Source organism: Gymnogyps californianus, chromosome 5, assembly GCF_018139145.2.
Source record: "Gymnogyps californianus isolate 813 chromosome 5, ASM1813914v2, whole genome shotgun sequence".
NCBI lineage: Eukaryota > Metazoa > Chordata > Aves > Accipitriformes > Cathartidae > Gymnogyps > Gymnogyps californianus.
In genome coordinates, this window is record NC_059475.1 from 31236083 (window position 1) to 31254515 (window position 18433).

At 42.4% G+C, this 18433-nt stretch overlaps 1 protein-coding gene across 1 annotated transcript; it reads right to left on the reverse strand.

The window, feature by feature from the left end:
- Positions 1–152: 152 nt before the first annotated feature.
- On the reverse strand, positions 153–16651 carry DCAF4 (DDB1 and CUL4 associated factor 4). The gene is made up of 14 exons (XM_050897711.1): positions 16628–16651; positions 15713–15828; positions 13956–14053; positions 12049–12206; positions 10509–10591; positions 9762–9864; positions 8624–8767; positions 7895–7939; positions 6514–6592; positions 4787–4882; positions 4578–4675; positions 3695–3871; positions 3362–3476; positions 153–2389 (listed from the first exon to the last, which is right to left on the reverse strand). The coding sequence occupies exons 2-14, from the start codon at positions 15820–15822 to the stop codon at positions 2196–2198; spliced, it is 1500 nt and encodes a 499-aa protein (XP_050753668.1). The 5' UTR covers positions 15823–15828; positions 16628–16651; the 3' UTR covers positions 153–2195.
- Positions 16652–18433: the final 1782 nt, after the last annotated feature.

The following is an 18433-nucleotide window of genomic DNA, read 5'->3' on the forward strand; positions in this document are numbered from 1 at the left end:
CCTCTGCAATGAAGACACAGATGGTATCCCAGGTGTGAGTGCTGCGCTGGGTATTCCCAGCTTGTCACAGAAACACCAGACAGATAGCAATATATTTCAAAAATCAATTTTCTTTAATGATATCAAACTATAACAGTCAAATTGAACAGGAGTTTTATGTTGTATTGAGATACAACAGCCAGATGATTAGATGGGAATATTAGGTCGTAAACACTGCAACAAACAACTTATTTACAGGTTCAGGATGTCAGTTGGGAACTATCACTACACGAACTATAACCAATGTAAGCTTAGAATGATGACTGAAAATGTGCAGTCACTCACTGATAAGGTGAGGCACTCAACCCTGAGGAGTTTCCTTACGTGGCATCCCAGTCAAAGGGGAGAGTCCCCGACTGCAGACCCGCTGCTCCGAGGAAGACTGGCTCAATCTCCCCTCCGGTGGGGCTGCCTTTATACCCTATGTCGGATCGGGACTTGTGGTCACATATGGTCAGCAGTCTGGAAACTTCTCTTAACCGAGGGTTTTCACTGGTTGAGGTGTTTCTGGTGGGCTCGGGTAGCTGGGGTACATGACTTGGGGCACTCTGGATACATGACTCCAGTCACCATGTGGCTGGCCCGCTGGACCCCCAAACCGCAGCTTCTAGTTTTAACCCTTTCCTTTCAGTGGTTGAGAAGTTTCAGTCTTTATTGGAGCAGGTGCACCTGCCACACAACTACAGGCCACACCTATAGTCACCGGCAACACTTATCTTTGTGCGCATGTGCAACCTATACCTGATTTCAGAAGGCACTTGGAATGCAGCCACCCAGCCTAGCTCTCTGACATGGCCATCTCACTGAGCCAGCTGGACACAGCCTCCATCTTAACATGCTGTGCAGCAAGGGTGTGATTATAACCTGTTTGTATGCTCACCTGCTGACCTGGCAGGACCCCAAGGGAAGGAGAATCTCTGATGACACAGTTGTGCATCTGAATGCTCTAAGTGGATCCCAAGATGGAAAGGCAGTTCCTGCATTCCTTTTCTAAGAATTTTGGAAAACTTGAGTGCAGCGTGTCGTTCCAGTGAAGCCCATTGGTAGCCCCACCTAGTTCATGAGGGCCTTTGCCCCCCTGCAGGCTCCTGACCTTGTCAGTGCTTCCTACATACACTAGCTGCAGGATGGTCTTGCCTAACCCGGACTGGTTACTGGGAAGGAGCTGCAGGTAATGAGGCTCCATGGGATAATTGTTCTCAAATACAGATACAGTGTCATCCGATTACTGTGAGCTGGTGCTACAACTTCGCAGCTGAGGGCACAGTTGTACCTCTGTATGCAAAAGCCCTGACTCTGCACAGGTGATCTCGTATCCCAAAGAGGATGTGGTCTGTCCAGACTGGGCTTGTCTCCTGCTACAGCTGCATGAGCAAACCTGCCATTCCAGACTGCTGACCAAACTCCAAGTCAGGGGTGTGGACTTGATTAGGAAACGCTATGATAAATTAACAGGGACATTCAGCCTGGCTACTGGACCAGGAAAGGGGCTTTGTTCTACGCCTGCTGCCTTTTCAAGGAAATGGTGGCAGGGCAGTGGCACGCTACCATCATCTGAAAAGGACAAAGTTTAGCATGGCCCAGCTCAAAGGACTGACAGTGTGAGTGGGGAAACAGCTGTTCCTTGGACTGCTTCCAATCACAGATGTAGCAGAGACAGTTGATGCAGGGACCCAGACCAAAGCTACTCCAAACAAAGCCCCAGAACGCCTACAGTGTCAACTTCTCAACACCAGCTACTTCACTCTGCTAATTCACTCCGTTGCACCCACCTACTTGCTGATGTAGATGTAACCACAGCTAAGTGGTTGTATGACCAAACTAGGATTAAGTTAGAGCAGCCTTTTGACAGCAAATTCAGCTAGCATGAGACAGGCCCTTACTGAAAGCTACCAGCTTTTCAAAGCTTACAGCTAGATTTCAAAGAGGCTGAATATTGCCTAAGAAGTTAATCAGCATTCAGTTTTTATTTACAAGATGTCTGAGATGTATACAGCAAGATTTGCTGAACCTGCTGAAGGAGGTTCAGAATTTCATGGGTAAAGCAGATGCAACAGCAGCACATAGTGACTCAACAGCATGGTGACTGGTGCAAAAATTCTGAAGTCATGTATAGGCTGGCAGCTTTGTAGACCAGGTCTGAGGAGAATAGTGTGTCAGTTATAGGAGAAGTGGTAGAGATCCTGTTTGACAGCCATGAGTAAGCCAGGAACTCCTTGGCTACCCCCAAGTCTTGAAGAAAACACCACACTGGGAATGGCATCTTTGGAGGATGGGTGGGGAGAAGGGATGGTTCTAAGCAGGTGGGCATCTTGGAGACTCCAAATTCTGGTGTAGCAATCCTGACCAACTGGAAAGGAAAGGACACCAGAATTCAACATTACACAAAAAGTACTTTACACAGCTCTGCAAGATTATCATCACAGAAGCAGAAGATCTATGGAGAAAAAAGCCTGACCATTTCTACACACACTAGAGGCAAAGTACTTATCAATACTTTATGAAACAGAAATTCTACACTGAATAGCACAAAAGTAGGAAAAATGTGCATTTCCTATTAGGCAATAAAAGGTATAATAAATCAGTATTTAGAGTGCTTTCCTCATTATCAAGCTTCTAAGCCAAAAAAGGGGAGAAAAACTCACTGTCAAATTAACAAGAATTCTCATTATTCCATCACTTATTGACAAATCCAAGGAGAGGAGGTCACTATGCTTACAGTGACATTGTGAAACCTGGCTGTACTTTGAGCACTTAGGGCATTTGCTTCATTTGTTACCTTTCCTCCCCGCCCCCCCCCCCCCCCCCAAAAAAAATAAAAATCTCAGACCGTAGCCAAGTATATTCAAAATGAACCTGAGTGGTATAGACAGTTTACAAGGAGTTATGCATACACACCAATGCTTCAGTCCATCACCACACTACCCGCTTAAGCACCAAACAAACATATACACGGTCTTTAGTCTCTGTATAAAGTTAACACCAAGTCTCCCGTTTACATGTTGTTTCCCTGAATTTCAAAATCAAGTGTTTTCTGCTCTACTCTTGAGACGCACTGTAGAAAGGATAATGGGACTTTTGCAGGATACAGCAGATAAAGCCGTTAAGCACTACACAGGAGTGATGACAGTAGGTGTGCATCCATAACATTATTTCTTAGTTTTCACAGTATATTACAGTATGTCTAAGGCTAAATTTCTTCTGAATTTTAAAGAATTAACAGCTTTACAGCTTCCAACAGCTGTAGCTAAGAAACGCTCCTCAGGCAAAAGAAAATCACTGCCATGCACTCTACAAGTAGAGGGGAAAAAAGTCAACCCACCTGCTGTAAGAAGTCCTTCCTCCTCATTTACATGCAAAGGGAGAATGGCATATTCATTGTGATGACCTTTGTACTGTTTCACACACTTTGCTGTTCTCAGGTCCCACAGTTTTATCTGCAAGTTGAAGAAATTGTTTGAAAGAGGATATTAACAAAGCAGAGAGCACCTGATAGTTGATAAGTGGATCTGGAAGAGGACCCACATATGGAACTACCACCCAGATCCATACTACCCCCCAAAGAACAGGCATCTGCCCTCGGGACTGGGATAAGCACCTGTCAATGCCCAGATACTAAAAGGAACAGAATATCTTAAACGCAACAAAACCATACCTTTCCAGCCATATCTGCTGCCATAAGATAATGTTCAGCCTCAAGAAGGCGAATAGATGTAACCGCTGAGTCATGGAAGAGACGAATTGTTTTCCAGCTCTGGCCCTTTCGGTTGCGTTGACGCACATCAATGCTGAAAATCTCACCTGAACGGCAGCCATTGTACAGCATTGGGGTCTGGAAGAATCCAAGAGAAAGATGCGTACTGTGTAACATCTGAAAGGATCTTACAAGTTATACAGACAGAATCTATGTCAAGCTTTTGAGCTCTCTGGTGCAGTTGTCAAATTATTTTATTAACACAGGCATTAAGAACCAGATTTTTTATTACACACTGCAACATTTTTCAGCCAACTCATTAGTTCCATTCAAACCTCAACTATTTACTTTAGCTGTAAAAGTTCAGCTAAGTAGGAACTTAGACTAACGTAACAGAAAAACAGGAACTGGAATTCTTATATTCCGATTTCACCCTTCTCACTAAATCTTTGTGAGTAAGTCCATTAGTATTTTATAGGGGTTTTCTCCTTGATGGAGACAATACAGTGAGTGTTAACAAAATGAGGTCATTTGCCAAAACCAAAACAATTTTACAACACGTTATTACTGTGCTCTTTGTACTTACTTCATTTCCTTTTTATCTCTGCACAATTAACAAAAATTACCCCTGTTGCCACAGAGTTTGAAATCAGTTAATCTTTTTTGTTGCTATTCAATTGTGTGCAAGCATCAGACCACATCAGCTCTGTTGTGGAACAGCTATCCAACAGTAATTGTAATCACAACCTTATGTACAGCATGATGAGTCCCATCACAAACAGAACAAAAAGCTCACCAATGAGGCAGCGCTCTGAAAACACAAAGGGTGTATGGTTCTTCTTACCTGTGTGGCAAACTGTTGTGCCAATACATCGCTACTGGTTCCAAATGTCTGCCGATGCCCTGTCACTACATTGGTCACAAGAACTCGTCGTGTCAGGCCTAAGGAAGACAGATTATGTTCGTTTAGCTGTAATTTGGGTAGCAGCTGGGAGATTAATGCAAGAAGTCTTTCCCACTGAGATAGAAGGGGTTGCTAGCCTTGCAGATCACCTGTGCTGAAGCAGTTGTCTGCTTGGGGATTCAGGCACCAGGCACAGGACCAGGCAGTGGATATCTTGAAGCTGCACAGCATTCCAGGTCGATCTCCTAGGAGAGAGGAGCAACACACAAAGCGTCCATAAAATGTTAGGACAGGATGATAACTCAGAAAGCTTCCCTGGATTTCCATACTTCTTTCAACATTTAAATCTGAAGCAGAGAAAATGTTACCCAATTAGTGTCCCTGTGCTACTCGAGACAGGAAACAAAAGTGGGACTTCATGACTATAAGCTGAAGACTTATAGTCTATATAGATAGATAATTGTGAGAGATTGTGAAATTTATTCAGTAGTCAGAGGGCTGACCATGGCAGGAAAGAGAAAAATAACACTTGCCTTACAGCACTAGGTAAGCTATTTTTTAAAGAAGAGTGGGCTAGAAACACAAAACACTTACTTTGTAAGCTATAGATTAGCCAAAGCCTAACCTGTAAGTTCTTGGCCTGCCTATTTAAAAAAAAAGGTTTGAGTAAGTAACAATACCCTAGATGTGACCCTTACTCACGTAGCTCTTGCACCAAGTCTACTAATTGACATAAATATTAAGACCTCAGTTTTCACTTCCTTCATGGCACGTCCACCATGATCATACACATGTCAGGCAGCACAGGTGACATGTCTAAAACGTGGGTTTAGACAGGTTAAGTTCTATTTTGCTCCCAGTATCTACTTAGCAAGCTTCCCTCAAACCAACAATTTAGGAGAGTGAAGTAAGTCAAGAAACTTGGAAATACCTAAAACAGTCAATAGGAAATACTAGACAGGAGGACTTTGGTGGAATTCAGGGCATCTGATTATGGTAAAGGGATTAAAATGTTCTACAGAGCAACTGAGCATGCTGGCCTAGTAGCCATCCATCTTCAGTGACTCTTCAAGTTCATGCTAACTCTACGGATCTTTTTTTTTTTTTTTAATAGCTGCATAAATACCATTACATTAAAAATTTAAAATAGGTCCATAACTCTTATCTGTCACAGATTTCCTCTGTATAAACTTAAATGATCATGTCTGAATGGAAACCGGGTTAGAGGACCGTACTGTGTGACTTGAAGAAGCATGGTTCTGACATCTATCAAGAAAGTCCAATTAATAAAGTCCTGCCCCCAAGAACATTGAACAAACAAATATATAAAGATACAGCTACAGCCATCAGACTTAAGACATAGGATTCTCCAAATCAATCATGCTTACACACAACTGAGCATGAGCTTGTACAAGGAGCTATGGGCTGAGACATTTACCAGCTTTCCACCTTTGATTAATCCATTGAGCATACTTGAGTAGCTACTATGAGAAGGGATTCTGCAATGATTCAAGATAGTCTATAAGGAAATTTGAGTACTTCTTGTATGTAGCTTCTAAATATTAGTTACAGGCCAAGCTACTCATGAAAAATCTCAAATGTTTACAAGTGAGGTGTTCTCCTGCCAAAGTCAAGTACTACATCAGCAGCAGCTAAAAATAAACTAGTGCTTTGAATACTGCTTGTTAATTAATTCTTAAGGTAAGTTCTTTCATCTGTTCACTTCTTAAACTGTTTCAGACTTTCTAAGTTTTACAAGAATACAAGTCTCACCAGCTACTGAAGAAAAACGCGGATATAGTCTTTCCTTTGTGCCCTTTTCATACCATAACTGCTATCGAAAATTAGAGAAAAAAAACCAACAAAAACACCCTACCTGGGTTAGTGCTGCTGAACAATGATGCTGGAAGTAGACTGGCACAGCCTGGTGTTTCTGCAATTCCCATGAGACACAGCTTGCTGAAGTGAGTTAAGGAAAACAAAGCTTTCTGCCTAGAATGGAACAGGCTGCCTAAGATTTATAGCTGGGAAAAGCAGGATGCTCTGACACAGTCACAGCTCACAATACTTTCCCTTTGAGACCTTTGATGTGCCTTACAGTTTACAATTAAGTCTTGAGTTTTCATTTCTTTCATAGGAAAGAGCTAGAAAGAACTCAAATTCTTGCTTGTGTATTTTCACGACCAGGAAGACAAGATAAAAGGAATACTAAGGCATCTTTCTAGTGATAGGAAAAAAAATGCATGGCCTACATGGATCATTCTTCTCATCTTTACATGCTGATGACACTGCATTAATATAGATCTGTTTTTCGTGGAGATAAGTTGGAAAAGGGGGAGCACACATTGGGGAGGCAAGGAAGACTCACTTTAGATTACATTAAAATACTTTCTAAAGATTATATCAGGTATAAATAGCATTTGAAAGCTGCATTTCAAGTTCAGTGGGGTAAATCTGTGATGTGACTAGAAGAAAGAATGAAATAACCAAACCAAACAATCCCCAACGCCTAACCAGCTGCGAGCAAGCCTGATGAACTCCTGCCACCTTCTGGATCAGTCCTGAATTGCTTGGCTTTTCCAATTAGCCATTACATAAACTTCTATATAATTTCCTCTCTTTGGCACTTCAATAGCACATCTGTTGCCTGCTATCTCCCACATTAAAATCCCCTTTTCTTCCTCTCTTCTGGGCCCTGCACTGTCCATTACTGCTTCCTCTACTATACCATCAACCTTCCTCTTCTTCCGAGACACATCTGCAGAACATGCTCTGAAAGGTGCCAAGCATGACGCCAATGAATTGCTCACATTCTCCTCTTGCCCCAACCAATATGGGGATGGTTTACAACAGAAACCAACCAACACACTTTCAAAGAGGTCCACTTCAAAGAGAAAGTTAGTTGCCTTAACCCTCTTTCTTGTTCTTTTGCCCCAGACAATTTCTAAACATCAGATCATTTTGGATATGGCATCTACACTATCAATGAAGTGGGAAGTCTCCAGGGCAGGAAACATGGTCTTTCACCTACTATTACACTGGAACAATTCTACATATATCTATGACAGAACGATACATCTGTCTCACTAGCTCCAACATCTTTCAATTTTTTTTATAACTTTCTCTGTTTTCCAGAAAACTTAATTTCTAGCACAACTACATGAGAGGTCTTCCTGGAAGTTAGTTGTTCTGTGCAGCATGATGCAGACTTGTGAAAGCTGAACTGAAATTTTGCTTTTTTTAAAAGGATATAAAACATGAGAATCTGGATGAGTCAATGATGCCCAGCACACAGAATTCACCTTCAGACACAAGAAGACATACTATTTTTGTGATCTCTTACTCAATTCATGAAAGGGTATTTCCATGCAAAGATGACATAAAACTATGCGCTAGGCACACTTCCTTAGCCCACTAAATAGCCCAGTAATGGGACATGAGCATTTTAGCCTCATACTCCTTTTAAATGTAGGAAACAGAGCAGCATTGAGAAGTCTGTCCAAACGTGGATTGAGGCACCAAGCACATCCTATTATTTAAGAGATCATCCTTAAAAGAATCTGAGCATGAAGAGATTATGAAAGCCTGTTTTAAATACGCTTCATTTTCAAGGATAAACACATGTTCCCAAAATTGTTTTTAAGAAAGAAGCATACAAATCTTAGTAGTTTCTAGCCCTCAACATCAGTTTTGTCAGCTACGGCCAAGTGCAACTCTGAAGTAAGCACTATCCTTGGAAGTTGGTACTTCTACATAGTCTTCTGTTCCAACTGTAGCATAACATTCCTGAAAACTAACGCTGGTACTGAGGACTTTCAGAGACAAGTTTACTGTGATGCTCCGTTTACCCAAGCTTCACACTGCTAGATTCTTCCATTCTCTCCTCCTAACCCCTTCCCCAACCCTCATGCATTTCCACCTGTGCCTCCCAAGAACAGCATTTTGAGAATGCAACAACCGAAGGAAGCAGGAAGAGAACACAGTACTTTGCGGTTTGTGAAGTAGAGGTTGTCATACATCTCCACAGTGAGAGACTCCTTCCCCAAACCACTGAGGTTGATGATACCATATTTACAGCCTCCATGCTCTACATCGTTCACAGTGAATATCCGTTCACAAGCAACATCTGCCTGTAAAATAAAAGCTTACTGGTCACACTTACTGGAAACTTACAGGAAAAAACAGCTCGAGGGAGCTGCATTAGGTCTAAAATGAAACAACACATTAATTCTGATCGCTTTAACACCATCCGCTTTCCATTCATCTCTAAAAACAGTGGCCAACTCCTTTTTATATGCATGCACAGAAAAAACACGAGTAAGAAAAGGATTTAGTCCTTGAGTAACAATAAATACTCTTTCCAATTACATCAGTTCTAGACACTTACTCTGGCTGATTAGTAAGCATGGACTGGTATTGGTAGAGGACTCAAAACAAAAATTTAAACCTTATAAAAAGTGAACGTGGAATTCTCCTGCTGTTGGATCACAGCAAAAAGGCTGGTGCTACATTTCAACTTTTCTTCTATGACACTAAGTTTCTGACTCCCTTTTGGCTTCAGCTACCTATGCAGTGCTCTGTTTACAAGGCCAGGAGCTGGTTCCTGGAGAGCTTCCTACATAGACTATGAAAGATATTTGCTCCAAAGACCTCTCCTGCACATGCAGTACCATCACAACCAGTAGAAACTGCCTTCAGATCATGAAGTGTAAAATGATTACTGATGTTTACATAGATTCTCTGGACCACAGACTTTGCCACTCCCAAAATTCTTCTCTTCCATTTTCTTCTTCTTTCTCTTATTCCTCTCCACTCCCCCTCCCAGCCCCGCACTAATTATCCACTCAACTCCTGTTTGTTTCCAAGAGAACATGTTGATCAGCTTCAAAAAAAAAATCAAATCACTTTCATATCCAATCTCTTCATCATTTTCCTTTCTAGGAAAAGAACAGCTTCTTCCCACCTGTTTAAAATTACCGAGCACAGAATTTGAGAACTGACACAACAGGAATAATGCATCTTTGAAAGCAAAATTTGACCTATGGGATTTCATTACAAGAGCCGGAATTTTCACTGAAGATGGGCTCTCTTTATCCTAACGACTTAACAGTTCTCATAACATACCACAATTATTTTAAAATTGTTGGTTCCAGCAACTGAGGAATCTGGACTGTGAATTTCTATCTTCCTCCTCTGCATGCAGTTCACTTTTAGTTCATGGACCAGCCTGTAAAAGCAGGTGGGGGGGGCGGGGAGAGAGAAGAATTCAGGTAAGCCCAGGTTTAATGCCAATGAAAAGAATTCTGGATAGGATATCCAGAACTGCTTCTCAATCGCAGAAGATAAAATGCCTGAACAACTAGCATGCTGCAATTTCACTTATATAACCCATGAACATGTGCATCTTCCACATTCATGGAATTTCATCCTGTTATTTTGAACCCCAGCACATCTTCAGTAGCAGAAACAACAACATAGAAAGTTACTAATTTGCCTTCTGCACTGTTACTGAATCTGAGCTATCTTAGCTATTCTAATGGGGCACAGGGGGAATGGTCATGTCAGTTGAAGAAAATTCATCCAAAGAAAAGCTGCACTGTAAGCACAATGTGGCAAAACAGCATATATAGAAAAAAAAAAGTTATGTTTTTAAACTGCATTTAACTGAAATTGGGAAACCTCTTCTTCATTTGAATTCTCATCACTTTAGTAATCTGACTATAAAAAAATATAACTATTTTTTTATTATAAGTAATATGTTCCTTTTCATCCTAAGTGGAACAGTAAGAAATGCAAAAAAACCTGACAGGAACAGTTGCACTAACAGCAGAACTTGGTATTGCAAACAGAAGACAAATCGAATCATTGTACCTGCAATAACTTGTGGAGCTGAGCAAACCCAGCTGCCTTTTCTGTAACAGCACAGATGAGTTCAGTCCAGCTCTTGGTGTTTTCTGAAGAGAATAACATGGAAGTGTACTCAGTTATTTGCTTGTTTAAGATTCAAAGATGGCTGTGGGTCTTAGATGTTTGGAATATTTAGGTAACTTTTTCCTCTAGCCTACATACATTAAATTTCTCAGAACATCTATAAAACACATTCCAGCACCATCTCCCTGGTCTACTACAGTAAGCAGACAAGAATATATTCCTGTGAGATGTGGGGTGCTTCTATAAATACAAAAACTGGAGGAAAAAACCAAAAACCAACAGCCATTGTTTTCGCTTGACATAATCAGCAGTACCACCTTGAGGTGTGAAGTCACCTTCGGGTTTCACTATAACACCTTAAATTCTTATTATACAGCAAAATTTTCTATCACAACAAGACTGCTATTAACTATGCAGTCTTACTGCTGCACTAAACTACTTTTCCATTCATCATTTTTTAAAATTTCACGCAAACACTTTCTGGGGAGACCAAAGGATACAGTACTTTGCGGAGTTATGGAGCAAGAAATCTTTTTGATAATGCTCAGACAAAGCAAGTATTTAAGAGTCAAAGTGTTCTTATCTGGGAGCCTAATTCAGATGTCCAATTCAATAGCCAGATTTTGAGAAGAGATGTATATCCACAGTTCCCATTAACAGCAACGTGGCCAGCAGCTTTTTGGTATCTATGAAACCTAAACTGCTCACGGAAACAGCTAAAGCAACCAAGAAAAAAAGCCAAACCCAAACCAACAGCAGCACTTTCACAGTGAAGACTGAAGAGCTGAATAGCTGGTTGAAGTGAGAACTTCATTACTGAAGGAGAAAAATACTACTCGCTTCTTCCAAATGACAGCATATTTAAGCTGAGCTGTAATTTGTAAAGTTATAAGACACGGCTTTCAGGTAATTAAAAAACATGGTATTTTACCCAGATTACACATATACAGCATCACCATTAACTCTGCTGTAACACTTTATGATGAAAAGCAATACAGGCTTTCCAGGCGTAAACATAAGACCTGCCTTGATTTTACCTGTCCAAAAAAATTCTTCATGAAAAAGCTGTTTCCACAAAATATCACTAGTATTGTTTCTTCAGGGTCCAGGCATATGATCAATACATTTATTAAACATGTGGAAAACTTAAAATCAAGACCCCACTTTGCCAATTCAAGGCAGGGATTTGAAACCTGGTGTCCAATGTCCTGACTCAAGTGTAACTGTTGGACAATCTGCAATTCTGAGCACAGTTCCTGTCTCTTTACAGGTTTTTTGTTTGTAATGACTTGCTTTCATTCCTGTGTGGAACAGCCAAACAAAAGGCTTCAAGGACTATAAATTCTCAGCAAAAAGAAATTTTCATTTCTTCAGACAGCTTAGGGAACTGTACCACAGTCAGAACTGAAAGGCTTTAGCTTATAATCTGTCCTGGGCCAGAGCACAATAAAGCCTAATTGCAATCTTTTTCAGAATGTACCTTCTTTTGTTTTTCTTCCTCTTCTAAGAGTCTCAGTCTTTTGCATTCCATTGCCTTGTACTGAATGCTCTCCTTGGTGAGTGGGTTGTAGTTATTGTGTCCAGGCAGTAGGCGAAAATAGCGGTTCTTTTCTGAGTCATAGTAAAATCCCGGCAGTTCTTAGGGGAAAAAAAAAAATTAAAAAGGCAAACCCCAGGCAAAATTAGATGGATAACTAAGTTTGTTTATTGCTCTTTGACATCCCACATCTTCATGGGAATGTCAGAGTCATGAGGCTCAAAGCTCTTGCTCCCAGCAGATCCCAAGCATCATACACAGACTAGGAATAGATGACAGTCACTTAAAGGAAAAACAATTATTTATAGTTTTCAAATGCAGTGCCGTTACACAGGTACAGAAGGGATGTCACCACTGACCAAGATGAAATTCAGACAGATCAGAGAAGCAGAGAGGAAAGGTTTTGCTGCAAAATAAAAATGACCTTTCTTCATAAATCAATCATGAGGGGACACTCTTGGTTAAAAGACTAGGTAGGGCAGTCCCAAACAAAAATAAATTGACAACGAGATATCACCCAAACCAAAATAAAGTGATTCACTTCCCAGAACAGGCCACTTTTTCTTCAACACATAGGATAGATTTGGATACAATCAAGAGTACATTTGGACAATACACAGAGGCTCCTTCCAAAGATAAATTGGGATGAGAGAAACATTCAATTTTAGTCCTTCACTGCCCGGGTAAATTCACAGAGGCAGACAGGTAAAATACTTTGACAGATTCATAATGGTACATTGTCTCAAGACAAAGGATTTTATTCAGAAGAGGTGAGTGTTAACACTTAATTTCAGGAGTTTTTATTTAAACCTTTATCTACTACCAGAAACTGCATTTGAAGTAACCTCTTTTTGCTGCTGCTTACAATTCAGGTCCTTGTCAGCATCTTTTAGGTTTCAGCTTAGCACCAAGCAACCAAGATTTATTCAGGTCAACAAAAAGTTAGTGAATGAATCAGTAAGGTTCATAACTGCACACTGCATTTAGTAAACAGAATCTAATTACACTGCAATAAACGTTTTACAGGCTACATCTCCTAACATGCTCACAACCTCTTAAGCACAAGAGAGTGATATACAAAAAAGGTCTCTTTAAACTCTGGCTTTATCTGTTGTTAAGAGGTTATAGAGTCAGTGGTGTTTCAGGACTCTCCCGTTGTGGAGAAATACATGTTCCCACAGGCTTAGCTTTTGCTAGGGTTGCTTAATGGGTCAGGAAACCAGAATGCAAATGGGACGTCTTCCTCAATAGCACTGCTACTGCATCAAGTCTGGTTTCACCAGTCGACTCCCTGATAATGAACAAACATTTAGCCAGAGTGTATTTCTCACAGACCACAAAATACACTGAAGGCATAGAGAGAGATGATTCCCCCCTCGCCCCCCCAAAGTGGTGGATCATTGTGTCTTTTAAAAGACTGAATAACTGGATGCAAGTTATAATTTTTTATATGCTCTCTTATTTTCTTCGCTTATTTAATGTTTCTACTGAAAGATGTATTTTATAACATCTTCAGCACATATGAGAAAAGAAACAAAGTTCATTTTCTTCCCAAAGCAACATTTCTGGAGGGAGAAACAGAATTCTATTTTTTGCAGTTTATATCAGCTTGGCTAAACACACAAGTTTTCAAACATGAGAAGCACTTGTGGGCTTGAAAGTACATTTGGCTCTGCTCTCTAGATCCTGACTTACTACATCTTTTTATATCACTTGATGTTACTTTTCTCTACAAACTTTACGGCTTATATCCTTCCTGTAACACCATACTATTAACGCAGCTACTACTACTTTTTTCATACAGTCAGCATATAAACCCTGATTTTTGACCCATAAACATGGTCTCTTACCTGGTACTACAGCATTCTGTGTTAAACTGGACGAAGAAGGATCTCCACTGCTGCTGGGGCCTGCATTCACTGGGGTCTGTGGTTCCTCCTCTTCCAGCCTAAAAAAATAGCATTGTCTTCAAGACAGGCTCACAATTGTCCTACACATCTTTCCCACAAAGAATCTAGAAAACAGCTTGTTATTGACATTAATGGAGTACAATTTTGCAGGGCTGTGATACGCACACTCTGCATATCACCATACACTAAACTATGAAAATGAAACAGTAAAAATATTCAGCTTAAAAACCTCTCAAGAACATTAGAGATACCAACATCTTAAAAGCCTTAATTACTTCCTAAAACATTAGAGGTGGCTGCTGATTCTGCAAATGCCTTTAATGCTTTTCAGCAAAAGATTAATTCTGGGCATTTTACCATATCCCCTGATTAAAAGAAAAGCCCACCCTTGAAAGCATGTAGGTCTTCACAGCATAAAGTGAGAGACAGCGTGGGTAAAAAACTGATGTCAGGTCAAAAATATTTTGTCATTCTCTTCATGACAAGAATTTCATTGATGAGGTTCAGAAACATGCAAAATAAACAAAAGTTTAATGAAAACTCCAAGAAAGAAAAGTCTCTGCTTTTGTAATAAACATCGCAGCCAACAGGGTAACTGCAGCTTTCTTCTTTTTGCAGTAATTTAAACGGGCACATTCAGTACTGATGAGCAAAATTCCACTGGGATGTTTTCTAAATCACCCGTACAATTCTCACTTCTTAAGACAGGTCTTATTATGTGTCATCTTAAAAGCATTAGGCCAAGATGTTTTGCAAGAGTTGTAATTTATTGAAAACAGAATGACAAAGAAATTCTAGTTCTAATACCAGCTCTATTGCTGTTTGATTATACAACTTTGAAAATAGTTAAAACACATAACTGACCTACAAGGGGAAAAACACCCCACACCAAACCTAAGCACTTCAATTTAAAGCTTAATAAAATCCTTTTAATTCCATATTCACTGAATTAGGGCCCATTTGCATTTCTAACTTTTCTTACACAAATATGACTAACAGGGCAACTCATATATATGTGTCTGTGTCTCTTTCTCTAAAATATATTTTAAAAAAATGCTTAGAGTATTAAACCAAAGGATTGGCCTCTTTCGTTCCTGCTAGAGGCACTAAGGAAAGAACACGGGAAAGAAAAAGCCATAAAAATAGCTCAAACACAGGCAAGTATAAGTTGTAAAGTTTAAAATGTACTTTTCTGAAAGAATCAGTTTTCAAGGCAGTGGATTATTCTTGAGACCTCGTTTCAGCTTCCTGATCTGCTAGATGTGGTATTATTACCACATTACTTAACATGCTTTCAAACTTTCAGGAAGATCCTTTAATGACAGTTTTTACACTAGTAGACACTGAGGCATAAAATAAACGGGCAGGCAAAACGAAGTACTCACAAACATTTTTCCTCCCTGAACTATATTTGCATATTGATGAAGAGTTTATGGATGATCAGGCACACCTGAAAGGACTAGCTCATGGAACCACATCTCAGTTTAAAATCAATATACAGTTGTGAACATATAATAAATTTCCAGAAATCAATGCAATTCCACTCCCACTAGGGATGACAGATATACCAGAAGTACTGTCCGCTAGATTTTTAGATGGCAACCCTCCCAGTTCTAGATAGCCACCATTCTGCAAATTTAATTAGGCATAACATCTAATGGCTTAACCCATGCTAAGCACAAGCTGCATATACTTGCCTTTCAGTACGGTTATTGTGATTAGGTCTTCTGTACCGATGGGGACGGTAGCTGTGCTTGCGATTGCGCCATCCATGCTTTTCTTTGCCTCTCCAGTAATTTCTCTTCATTTCTACCTATAAAGCAAACATACACACATACTTCAATGCTGCTTGCCTGGAACGGTCCAACATACAAGATAGTCTCACAACACAGCCTCTTTTCAACCAGTTTCAAATAGCTTCGCAGTGACCTAGGGAGCAAAACCAAGGAAGCACACTGAAGAAAATAATTTAAAGAGAAACCCTTTCAAGTCCAAACGGCATCAGATCTTAAAGAAAGGCAGAACAGCACCACCGGCCGTCTGAAGGGAGGCTGAAATAAGCACGGCACGGTGTTGACCACGTCCTGCGTGCAGCACGAAGTTCTCACGTGCGCAGGGCGGAGAAGTCCTACAGCCGAGCTGAAGCGGGGCGTGAGCAACTGCCGGCTTCCTTCCAAGCAGAGGGGCTCCCTCGACACGGGGACAAACCGAAGCGACCAACGGCGGCCTGCCCGCCGCCGCCGCGGGCCTGCCTGCCCGCCTGCCCGCCCGCCTCCCGCCCCGGGCCCAGGCACCGCGCTGCTCCCGCGGGGACACGGCGGTACGAGCAGGCGGCCGGCAGCAGCCTGCCGGAGGGGGCCTGCCCTCCACACGGCGGCCAGGCCGGACCGGCGGGCCGACACCCCCGGCCACGGTTTTGTACGCGACCAGGCCCGCTGACCGCCCGCACTACGGGCGCTTCCTCACTCCTGTCGACTTCCCTGCTGGGCCGGGACCAGCTCCACAGCCGCCCCGCCGCGCTGCAGCTAAAACCTCCTGAGGCGGAGGCGCGGCCGCGGCCAGGCGTCCCCCGTCACCTCCCCCGGGCCGCCCGTCCCTCACCGACACCGTACCCGTCCCCGGCGCCGGACCTCGCCGCTTCCACCCTGCCGCCAAGGCTCCGCCCACGCCCCGATGGGCGCGCCTGACTGGCCCTCACCCGCGCCTGCCGCTTGACGGACAGCTCACTCACCAAACAGCAGAAGGCCAAGCCGCCGCGTGCGCCCCGCGGAAGGGCGGGAACGGGCCCCGCAAATAAAACCCGAGTAAGGGAGCGTGGGGATGGCGTTTTGGGCAAAAAGGGGTCGTTTAGCGCGGTAGGGAGGTCAGCGCAGGGCAGAGAAGTGGCAGCCTTGAGGTGGCTGAGGGGCGGGAGTGCGTGGGGGAGCCTGAGGGGAGCTGCCGGTCAGCGCTTAGGGGCGTGTTTCTGTGTGAGGGGCAGCATCGGGCCCCGCTCCATGGGGAGGGGGAGCGCTGGGGCGAGGGGGCGAACTGGCGAGGCCCCGCTGCTGCTGGTCAGTGTGTGGGGTGTCGGGGGCTGTGAGGGAGGTGGGAGGGGGCTGCTGGGGCGGGATTCCGGAGCAGCGCGGGTAGGGAGGCTGGGCGGCGGTGGTGGGGAAGAGAGTGGGGAGGGTCGATAGTTGAGCTCTGTGAGGGGAAACACGTGTTTGCTCCAAGAATTGGGATTGAAGGCAGTGGATTTGCAGGGCATGGTGGGGGAAAGAGGCAGAGGTCTGTGTTTCTGAGGGACGGGGTCACTGAAAGTGTTGCGAATTAATCTGATAAAATAATGATAAAATAATCAAAATTTGATTCTACATATATAGAAGAGTTATAAAACATAGGTTTGTTAAGTTTGAAACAATTAACTATAGAAGCTTCACTAGAAATTAATGGCCTATAGAAACTTCACTAGAAATTAATGGCTTTTTGTTTTATTTTAAGAAACCGAAGTGAATGATAGTCTGCTTTGTTAATGATCCATGAAGGACCGCTTAGTGTTGCCAAGTTTAAGTGAACTTAAGGGAAAGGTAATTCCGGCAGGGGGAGATCACGACCACTGACTCATAGACCACCGACTCAAGAAACCCATCGACCCAAAAAGGTTAAGGAAGTAAAGGTCTCAAAAACAGTAGTGGGCATGCATAGTAATTTACGTGGTAGGTGAAGAAATTTTAACCAATCATTGAATAGAGTAACAATGAATATGTATTGAATGATTAAATATGTTAACATCTCATGTATAAAAAGTGATGGATTTTCATGTGAATGTGAACACGGTTTGGTGGAGCTATCCCCCATGTTCCCAGTGCTGAATTAAAGGAGTGCCTGCTTATCTGTATCTCATTGGTGTTGATAAGTTCTTTTCGTCTCGTTTGGTGACAAAAGGGTACCACTGCTTCCTTCTCTGGGTCCCTAGTTGGTTAAAGGCCATCCTTTGGCTTTGGGGAGCTAGAAGGTGTTACAACCTCTCTAAATTTCTGAAGAATTTAGAAAAGGGAGTGGTGGCTCTAAAGTGACCCTCCCAACTGAGGCCTCTTGATGCTTAAATATTTTTTGAGCCTTCTGCTGCTGGGCAACAGTTAGATGGGTGATATTGAGGCATTAATACTAGGACAGCTTTGGGAAGCATGCAGCAAAGGGACAAGGTGGGAGAAAAAACTCAGGGCTGCAGCAGTCAGTAGCAGGAAGAGGTCAGTACTCCTCAGTTGGTCAGCAAAAGCTGAAAGCAGCAAAAGGATGTAGTGGTAACTACCATCTCTTTGCAGTCGTAAGAACCCCTTTCTCAATCTTTTACTAAAGGTGTGTCATGGTTTAACCCCAGCTGTGCAACTAAGCACCACACAGCTGCTCGCTCACTTCCTGTCCCCCCCCCGCGG